This window comes from Anarhichas minor, unplaced genomic scaffold, assembly GCF_050575085.1.
Source record: "Anarhichas minor isolate MPS153535 unplaced genomic scaffold, ASM5057508v1 ptg000125l, whole genome shotgun sequence".
NCBI lineage: Eukaryota > Metazoa > Chordata > Actinopteri > Perciformes > Anarhichadidae > Anarhichas > Anarhichas minor.
The window spans coordinates 74,048-85,000 of NW_027466571.1; the positions used below are offsets into that span (position 1 = coordinate 74,048).

At 44.5% G+C, this 10,953-nt stretch overlaps 1 protein-coding gene across 1 annotated transcript in view; it reads right to left on the reverse strand.

Annotated features, from left to right (window-relative positions):
* Positions 1-710: 710 nt before the first annotated feature.
* LOC142941018 (uncharacterized) overlaps positions 711-10,953 on the reverse strand; it is a 38,723-nt gene continuing 28,480 nt past the window's right edge. Inside the window, exons 6-8 of the mRNA XM_076083257.1 lie at positions 9,385-9,429; positions 7,653-8,029; positions 711-1,394 (exon numbers count right to left, since the gene is read on the reverse strand). Coding sequence (XP_075939372.1) covers positions 7,865-8,029; positions 9,385-9,429 — 210 coding nt within the window. The 3' untranslated portion in view covers positions 711-1,394; positions 7,653-7,864. The remainder of the gene's footprint in view (positions 1,395-7,652; positions 8,030-9,384; positions 9,430-10,953) is intronic.

Consider the following 10,953-nt stretch of genomic DNA (forward strand, 5'->3'; position numbering starts at 1 on the left):
TACAATGATTACAGTTCATCCTGAGGGAAACATGAGGAACCACATTTTCTCCTAATCCATCCAACAGTAGTTCCATGCAGACAGACGTTAACATCCCTAAAGCCATGCTGTTATGGGCTGAAAACTAACACGGTTGAAGATGTTTCTCTGTGGCTTCAGCAGCTGCAGGATTACGGAGGTTAACAATCCTCTGTTGTTTGTTGTGTCGGCAGCCTCTGGCGGGGCGGAGGTTAACGCTGTGAACTTTAGAGGCTGAAGGAGTAATTGGAGGAGAAAGGCCTCGTCGGGAGTCCACTGTACGCAACCTCGGGGTTAAACGAGAGCAGGGACGATATAATTGGATAATGAAAAAGCCTCACTAGAGGATGTGTGTGTGAAGTATGTTTGTAGATCATCTTTCTTGGTGTGTGACTGCAGCAGTGTGATGTTGTTGAACTTTATCAACAGGGCCTCGTCTGTATATATAAAGTTATATGAGACTTATTTTGAAGGGTACAGGTTGACATTTATGGTTAATATCTTTATAGTACGAATTAGTTCATCACAAAGTGAGAATGTGACACACACACACACACACACACCATTTTATTCTTACGTTGCGCTCAGGGGGGGAACATAACATAGATCTAGTCAGATATTCCAGTAATATGACATTACTGTTATGATGTGTACACGGACCCGAACGCAGACACAGGACAGCAGAGTTCTTTCTCAAACCAGGATTCTTTAATTATCTCAGGGAGGAAAAAACAGGAAACAAACTGAAAATCAAAGTTCTGAGGCGGCCAGGCGCCTATAGTGGCGAATAGTCCCTTCTCTCTCTCACCTCCGGATCCCAGAGAGAGAGAGTGCAGCTCCCGCTCTGAGTGGCAGAAAAAAAACCGGCAGGATACAGTCACGTGAAAACGGAGGCGCGTCAGCGCGCTCCGCTCTGGTCCGAGCCAGGAAGTGGCTATGCCGCGTACGCGGCTTGCAGGCAGGCAGGCCTGACGTAGCTCGTGTGGAATCCCTAGGTCCGACACAAGAACAGCAGGCAGGCTCACCTGGCGTGGAATCCCGGGGTCCTACGCCTGTGGTGGGCAGGATTGACTGTGTGACACCCGAGGCTCGACACAGGATTAGGCAAGACTACTCAGCTGATCTCCGAGGAACGAACTGGAGGACTTCTTCGACCAGGTGAAACCCGAGGGACAGGGAGTTAGCACCGGAACTTCACAGAGTGAAAACAAACAGACTTATGGGGCCGGAATACCAGGTAGGGTAACGGACGGACTGACAGCTGGGACGAGAATGACCGGAATATTATGTCGGCTGGAGATGATCACGGGAGATGAGGCACAGCTGTGCCTACGGAGAGAGGCGCGGCAGTGGGCGGGACTCGGAGGAGGACACTACTGAGGGACACAAAACAAACACAAGGACGTGGCAAAACAATAACAAACAGACAAGGGAACGACAGCACACACGAGGAGAGGTGATCGGGGAAAACAGAGAGGGAAACACACCAGGGTTAGATCTAAATCCTCAGAATTACATTACAGTCGTTTATCAGACGCTTTTATCCAAAGAGACTTACAGTAAGTGTTCAACATCGGTGTTCAAGAGAACTACTCGTCACCAGAAGTCATAAGTGCATCTCCTTTAAACAAGCATCTCAGAGCATGAACCAGAGCAGAAGTACAGAAACAAACTAATATGAATACAAGAAGTATATAATATGACAGCGGGCTAACGCTAGCTTACACGAAATAAAACCCTAGCTAACACAAGCTAACGTTGGCTAACGCTAGCGAGCCGAGCGTTTGTTTGCCAGCTGATATTTGTGACTTTGCTGCGAGTCATATAGTGAAGCTACCTCCTAATAAGTAACTGGAAACGTTGACCATCCTCCTCATTGACAGCAGAGAACATTAAAAGGTTTTGACTGAATCTACTGTTAAACGTCTACTGATGCTAACAGGCTAACAGGCTCAGCTAACAAGCAGTGAAAGGACTGAACTTACAAACTTGATGTGTTGCAAGAGAAATGGAAGAAAGAAAAAGAGACAGACTTTCTGTCAACAGAATAATTAATTCATTTAATTAATAATGAATTCTGACAGCATGCATGAATAAAATAACTTTCTATTTTATTTTATTCTATCATATAGCTTGAATACGCTTCAGGGTTTCTCACACCAGCATGTTTGACATTCAGAATAAAGGAACACAACAATAATAAACATGTGATTACTGATCAATAAAGTCTCAATAATCTGACTGTGATGACTCTGGTCACACATTCATTCATTCATTCACTCACACCTCATCGGTCCAGACCTGAACTGGATTTAAGAGTAGAGCCTTCTGTTTTCTGGTATTAAAAGAAGAACCAAAAGTGCGTCATTCTGAGAACTTGTGTCTACTTTGGACCGACTTCCTCTTCCTCCCCCCCCCCAGTGCTTATGTTGCTACTGTAAACTAGATCAAACAAATGGAACCTTGTTTTCTGCTGTTTTTCCGCCCGTTTAATTTCACCAACAACCGAGAGCGTGAATGGAGTCAGTGATCGGGGGGGAGGGAGGAGGAGGAGGGAGGAGCCCCGTGGTCGTGTGCAGGATGCTTAATGGAGCTTTATTTTGGCGGTGTGTCTGATGCAGACTGACCGCTGAGTCCTGAGAGGGGGGGGAGGTTTCATTAGGAGGTGCTAACTGAACCCCGCTGGTCTCTTCCGACACTCGCTGACAGTGTTTGGTCCTCTGACCACCTGAACACCGACACTTCAACACAGCGCTCTCCTTATTACACTCTGTAGGTGTGTCGGTCTTCTTTGTTGCTGAGGTTTGGAGGAGCAGATTTACATTAACAATATTTCTCAACTAAAAACACACCGTGACAAACACAATACAACAAAAACACACAAAGCAAGTGTGCTAGTTCATTCTTAAACGATATCGAAATGAAGCCAAAGGCTGCATAAATCCATAAAAGTATGTTCAGCAGAGACAGCAGGAATGAGGAGGACTAAGATGAGTTCCTGCTTCACACATCCACTAACATGATGGACTCCTGTCCCCCTCAGCGGGAGGAACACCGACAGTGACCCGGCACAAACCGCCAACGGCCAGCGGGCATCTGTCGGCCTGGTGGATGAGCGGAGTTAGAGCCGCTCGTCTGAGAGCAGCAGGGAAACAAAAAGGCACAAACAGGACGTTTTGATCAAGTGGAGCATGAGAAGGAGTGTGATACTCTCAAGTGGAGAGAGGGTGAGACCATTGATGTTATTTCTGCATGGGGAGGTCCATGCAGCTAATGGTAGGAGGAAGGGGGGGGGGGGGGGGGGGGGGGGCATTAGTGGAGGCCATATGGAGGGGTCCTTTTGCAGAAGCTCTTGAATAGGAAGCTTAAAGTCCCATAATGCCGTGTGAAATGCTACTTTTCAAAGCCGGCCTGCAACAGTTCCACCGTATGTGCCGGTTTATTTGTGTAGAATCACACTTTGATTTGACGATGAATCTGAAGAACATATGCTGCGACTCCAGGAGACGGATCTCAGATTCACTCTCTGAATGAGGACAACAACACTTCATCCCCTGAAGACCAATTTTCAGATTCTCACCACTAAACTGTGAAATCAGTCTTGAAGAAAAGGAGGTAAAAGCACACGGAGGAGACGCTGGACTCGGAGATCTTCTGGCTGATTGTGTGATGATCAGTTCTTCCCATCTGCTGAGGAGCCGGCTGCTTCCCTTCAGGCGGACTGTTTGCTCAAATATTAATTACCATGTAATTACAATATCATTACACATCCACATTGTCTGGGCTGCCGGGCCGCTCCGATCACACCCGTCCCTAATGAGCATGAATTCTACATCCTGCTGCAGCGTCCGACCGCTAATCATGGCCGGATTATGAGACGACGGGCCCCGGGGCACAGACATGAAGAAGGCCCCCCCATCCCTCCTTCATAGGACCAAGACCCCCAGACTGAGAGGGACACACAACAAACAAAGAGAAGCAAAATGAGGACAAAGAGAAACAAAAACAAACACAAAGAGACGTCATTTGAAACAAGGTGGTTGTTTTGTGTCTCTTTGTGGTCGTTCTGTAGTCGTATTGTCACGTCTGAGGGGCAGATCAGAGACACTGGAGCCGAGGTGGAAGGCAAGGTTCTTTACTTTGAGCCAAACAGACATACACGGGAACTCAGAACGACTCCCAACAGGGAGCGAGCAAAAATACAAAAACGGGAAAAAGCAAAATTCACAAACCGTAGAGACAACACGAGGGAAAACTCTGGAGACACAATGGAGACACGATGGAGACACGGGGAGGAACGAGGGGAGGAACAAAGCCAGAACATGAAGCACACAGGGGAACAAACAAAGACGATCTGACAACCAGAACAGGGAAAGCAGGGGAGTATATACAGGTGCTGGTCATATAATTAGAATATCATCAAAAAGTTGATTTATTTCACTAATTCCATTCAAAAAGTGAAACTTGTCTATTATATTCATTCATTACACACAGACTGATATATTTCAAATGTTTATTTCTTTTAATTTTGATGATTATAACTGACAACTAAGGAAAATCCCAAATTCAGTATCTCAGAAAATTAGAATATTGTGAAAAGGTTCAATATTGAAGACCCCTGGTGCCACACTCTAATCAGCTAATTAACTCAAAACACCTGCAAAGGCCTTTAAATGGTCTCTCAGTCTAGTTCTGTAGGCTACACAATCATGGGGAAGACTGCTGACTTGACAGTTGTCCAAAAGACGACCATTGACACCTTGCACAAGGAGGGCAAGACACAAAAGGTCATTGCAAAAGAGGCTGGCTGTTCACAGAGCTCTGTGTCCAAGCACATTAATAGAGAGGCGAAGGGAAGGAAAAGATGTGGTAGAAAAAAGTGTACAAGCAATAGGGATAACCGCACCCTGGAGAGGATTGTGAAACAAAACCGATTCAAAAATGTGGGGGAGATTCAGAAAGAGTGGACTGCAGCTGGAGTCAGTGCTTCAAGAACCACTACGCACAGACGTATGCAAGACATGGGTTTCAGCTGTCGCATTCCTTGTGTCACGCCACTCTTGAACAACAGACAGCGTCAGAAGCGTCTCGCCTGGGCTAAAGACAAAAAGGACTGGACTGCTGCTGAGTGGTCCAAAGTTATGTTCTCTGATGAAAGTCCATTTTGCATTTCCTTTGGAAATCAGGTCCCAGAGTCTGGAGGAAGAGAGGAGAGACACACAATCCACGTTGCTTGAGGTCCAGTGTAAAGTTTCCACAGTCAGTGATGGTTTGGGGTGCCATGTCATCTGCTGGTGTTGGTCCACTGTGTTTTCTGAGGTCCAAGGTCAACGCAGCCGTATACCAGGAAGTTTTAGAGCACTTCATGCTTCCTGCTGCTGACCAACTTTATGGAGATGCAGATTTCATTTTCCAACAGGACTTGGCACCTGCACACAGTGCCAAAGCAACCAGTACCTGGTTTAAGGACCATGGTATCCCTGTTCTTAATTGGCCAGCAAACTCGCCTGACCTTAACCCCATAGAACATCTATGGGGTATTGTGAAGAGGATGATGCGAAATGCCAGATCCAACAATGCAGAAGAGCTGAAGGCCACTATCAGAGCAACCTGGGCTCTCATAACACCTGAGCAGTGCCACAGACTGATCGACTCCATGCCACGCCGCATTGCTGCAGTAATTCAGGCAAAAGGAGCCCCAACTAAGTATTGAGTGCTGTACATGCTCATACTTTTCATGTTCATACTTTTCAGTTGGCCAAGATTTCTAAAAATCCTTTCTTTGTATTGGTCTTAAGTAATATTCTAATTTTCTGAGATACTGAATTTGGGATTTTCCTTAGTTGTCAGTTATAATCATCAAAATTAAAAGAAATAAACATTTGAAATATATCAGTCTGTGTGTAATGAATGAATATAATAGACAAGTTTCACTTTTTGAATGGAATTAGTGAAATAAATCAACTTTTTGATGATATTCTAATTATATGACCAGCACCTGTATATGTGGAGTGATGAGGAGATTGCAGGCAGGTGAGTTGAATGAGTGCAGTGTGGGGTCGGCAGAGGAAAGAGCCAGGGGCAGGTGATTGAGCACAGGTGAAGAGAATGAAAGCAATCAGGAGACACTCAGACACAGACACAGGAGGGAGCCGGAAGGAGACCAGGGGCGGAGACACAGGAACACAGGGGGCAAAGCCTAAACCGTGACACGTATTGTGGTCGTTTTGTGTCTCTTTGTGGTTGTTTTGTGGAAATATCTGTTAATATCACTTCTACCTGACGTTCAGGGGCCCCGTCACACTTTGGGCCCCCGAGGGCCTCGTGCCCCGTAGACCCGTTCAGTAACACATCCGTGCTGCTAACATCAACATGACGAGATATAAATAAGCCGGTGCAGTAGTTGTGTATGTAGGAGCGTGTTTAGCAGAGCTGTCAGATGACGACACGCCTTTCTGTTGCTTCTGTACACAAACATGCCAGAGAATAGGACGTCTGTATGAATCCTATTTACATGAACTGCATTTTGCATGAACACACACACACACACACACACACAGAGTGTGATGCAGACAGACAGGCTGAGCTAATTGAGGCAGAAGTGAGTGTTGTTGTGTCCTGGTTCTGCTTCTGTGTTCACATGATGGAAAAGACAGCTTACCCCCTTCATGTTCACATCACGCGAGGTCGTCCGTCCACCAAGAGGCGGAGACAAAGACACAAATAATACTTTAACTCTGTCATTTCTGTAATAATATTCATTACCACTCACACACACAACATGGCCCTTAAGTTTCAGCCCACAGGCAGATATAAATATATGTAAAGTTATTACTTACACTCAGTATTACATCTGATTCTTATTGTCAATGAAGTGCATTAATAATGTGTTTGATATATAATATAATATAATGATTAATAACCATAAAACCCAAGTTTACTTATGATTCACATTCATGTTCTGCTTTAATTAAACGCTGAATGTCCTCGTTACTGCTGCATGTTTCTATTCTATCTAAGAGCTGTCAAATAAAGTCTTCATGTTTTATAAAAGTAGTAAAGTGTTCGTGAGGTTTGGGGGGCGACTCTCAGTTCATCCTCCTCCTCCTCCTCCTCCTCCTCCTCCTCCTCCTCCTCCTCCTCCTCCTCCTCCTCCTCCTCCTGCTGTCTGACACTCAGCAGCTTCTGATCCAGACTAACAGGATCACTATGACTCACCAACATGTTCGCTGCTCTTTGAACATTTCATTTCTTTAAGACATTTGTTCTCTCAAAGCGCTCTGAGAGCTTCATCTTCACATCAGCTGATCGACCGTCACAGCGACCAATCAGATGTCACATTCCATCAACAGCTGCTGTGAAATAAAGAACTCTTATTCATAATAGTCCTATTTTAGTTTCTCACACCTCTTAGTAGTTATCTGCACTATTTCTGTCCATCTGGCAACCAATAAAGGTTCTTCTGATATTCACTAATCAATTATTGGTGATATCAATAAATACATATTTATAGTAATATAAAGTAGAAGCAGCAGAAAGATGTCGGCCGTGTGAGCTGGTGTTTCTATTGTATTTGTGATTCTGGGCTTTTTGAATAAAATAAAATGATAAGAAATAAAAGATGTTTTACTTACAGAGACGAAGTCCTGAGGAGAGCAGACGGGACAGACGACATGTTACATGAGATAAACAGACTTCTCATCACTTCTGATGTGATGAACTGTCGACTTCTTCTACTTTCTTCATTCTCTTCTTTCAGCAGCTCTGACAGAACAAACCTCAGCTCGCCCTCCTGGCTTCATCAAGTCTTCTTTAACATTAATGTGGATCTATATTTAGCCTTTACTCAGAGAAACGTTAACGTAGAGGGAAATGGTTTGAACCGGACCTTCTTCAGCACCAGACTGGGATCCTGAGCCAGCAGCTGACGCTGGGCCAACATGTTCCCCACAGCTGAGCTCCTCAACCACAGCTTCTCCACTGGATCCAGCTGCACCCTGTGGAACAGGGACTGGGAGGACGGGGGAGGAAGAAATAGTGATGGTTTGAACTTCTTCACTGGTTTGGTTTCAGCCTTAAAATAATATTCTAGGAAACATCTTTCCTCCAGCTCCATAAGGACAAACTTCCACCAGTTTGGTTTGGAACATTTTGGTCTCCACCACCTTGTTTCTTGGCGGTCGCCATCTTGGTTTTGTTTGGAACCAAAAGTGACACAAGAGGGCATGGCTAAGAACAACCACAGACATTTTTAGGACCAAAATGTTACAAAGAACTTTGATGAGAGATAATACAGGGTTTTTTTCAGCACCAGCTTCACTTTTCAGAACCAGGTTTGAGTCTCTTAGAGGTGGTTTTGAGTCTCTTAGAAGTGGTTTGAGTCTCTTAGAGGTGGTTTTGAGTCTCTTAGAGGTGGTTTGAGTCTCTTAGAAGTGGTTTGAGTCTCTTAGAGGTGGTTTTGAGTCTCTTAGAAGTGGTTTGAGTCTCTTAGAGGTGGTTTTGAGTCTCTTAGAAGTGGTTTGAGTCTCTTAGAGGTGGTTTTGAGTCTCTTAGAAGTGGTTTGAGTCTCTTAGAGGTGGTTTTGAGTCTCTTAGAGGTGGTTTGAGTCTCTTAGAGGTGGTTTGAGTCTCTTAGAAGTGGTTTGAGTCTCTTAGAGGTGGTTTGAGTCTCTTTGTAGATGTTTGAAGTCTCTTCGGTGTCCTTCACCATGTTCTTGGTTTCTTGCTACAACATGCTCTGTTGTGTGGAGGCTTTGAGCAGCGTCTAATTGGATGACTCCATCAGTCCATCAGCTGATCAGCTCTTCTTTTGTCCCCAGTGTCTGAGACATATGAGCACAGGTCTAAACATTTGGTCTCTATATTGTAGGAAGGCTGTGACTCTGTGTCACTGCTAACATCCATCATACAGCCTTCAGGCCTTCATTCTAAGAGTATTTAATACTCATAAGTACATCTTCCTTTAAGATTTCATCATGTGCTGGTATTTTCCACCACAGACCGGCGTCCTCGTTGTCCTCTAGCCGTGGCGTGCTGTTGGAGGGGGTCCTGATGCCATTAGTGGTGTTTATTGTGCAGCAGGGTGCTGGAGCACCAGCCAGGCCTTTAATCAGAGGCCTGCCGGGCCGTCCTCACTGTTTACCTGATACACCTGCCTGTTAATTACACACAGAGGGAGGCTGTCCTTCAGCCGGACACCACACAGAGCTGAGAGACACCAGGTGTCCTCACAGAGACAGGTAAAGACACTTTATCTATCAGCCATTTAAAGTTCATACCATCAAAGCACAGAAGGCTTTATCATAGAAGCAACATTATCGATCATTAAGACAAGCTTTTACACACACTCACACACATACACACTCACCATGACAGAAGAGGCAGCAACGCTCCTGCTGTCGTCTTCTTCGCTCTGAAAAACAAACCAACATGAAATTATTAATAACTTCAGATTCAACATTCACTAAAATCTGACAGTATAACTCTGAGTACTACACATTGGCAGGTACATTTACTTTAGTACAACTGAGGTACTTATTACTATGCAGCTTTACAAACAAAATAAATATTGAACTCTACTTTAATCTGACAGTTAGAACTCAAAACATTTCACATCTTAATGACATTAATACAAATACCAACTCTAAATGTCATGAACTCTTTTCTCCTCCTATCATTGTGACTCTATAGCGATAACATCTGAAATGTAACGAATCTCTTAAATCCCTCAAAGACTTTTAAAACACACTGAGAGGAAGAGGACGCTTCCATCTTCATCCTGACATCTTTATTTACCTTAATGAGCTCCATTAACTCTTCTTCCTCTCTCTGATGAATCCCTTTCATCTTCATCCCTCTCTAACCCCTCTTCATCAGCTTTGTCTCAGTACAGTACAGTCACATGTTTATTATCTAATGCATTCTGTATCTGAGGATCTCTTTAAGAATATGTGGTGTGTTTAATCTCTGAACTAGAGACTGAGCTTCATCTCCAGTTTAATCAAACCGTCCTGGACCAGAACAGATACGCCTACAGTGATTCACGGTGATTTACGGTGATTCACGGTGATTTACGGTGATTCACGGTGATCTATGGTGATTTACGGTGATTCACGGTGATTCACGGTGATTCACGGTGATTTACGGTGATTCACGGTGATCTATGGTGATTCACGGTGATTTACGGTGATTCACGGTGATTCACGGTGATCCACGGTGATTTACGGTGATTTACGGTGATTCACGGTGATCTATGGTGATTCACGGTGATTTACGGTGATTCACGGTGATTCACGGTGATTTACGGTGATTCACGGTGATCTATGGTGATTTACGGGGATTTACGGTGATTCACGGTGATCTACGGTTATTTACGGTGATTTACAGTGATAATGGAAAACGTATTTAATTTCATAACGCATCATAATCAGAGGCAAAGAAAAGCCGTTTAGAGACGATCCAAATGACCTTTAACAGTTGTGAGTGAGCGTCACGGTTCTTCAGTCTGACTGTTGATTCAAATGTTTTTATTCTATTTGGGTTTTAAACTCTTTTATTGTCTTTCTTGATCTATTTGATAGTTTTTATGATGAATCTTGACGGTGAACCTCTGGAGTAGAGGCTTAGTTTACTCAGAGATCAACCTGAGAGATGATGTAAGCACTGAAACATCTCATTTACATATTAATGGAGATTTAGGAGGACGAGTAATGAGAGCGGAGGGAGATCAGGACGTTACAGGTGTGTGCTCTCAGCTCTCCTCTGGCCTCTCATTCAGCGCCGCCGGCTCATTGTTTGATGAAAAAGACATTTTGGACGGAGCGGCGCTCCTCGATGTCGGGGTCACCGGCGGGCAAAGGAATTATGATTACGCTCCGTTTCTCCGCAGACGCTCATAAAGAGGCCGATGATGAGACTCAGACCAACATGAATGTGT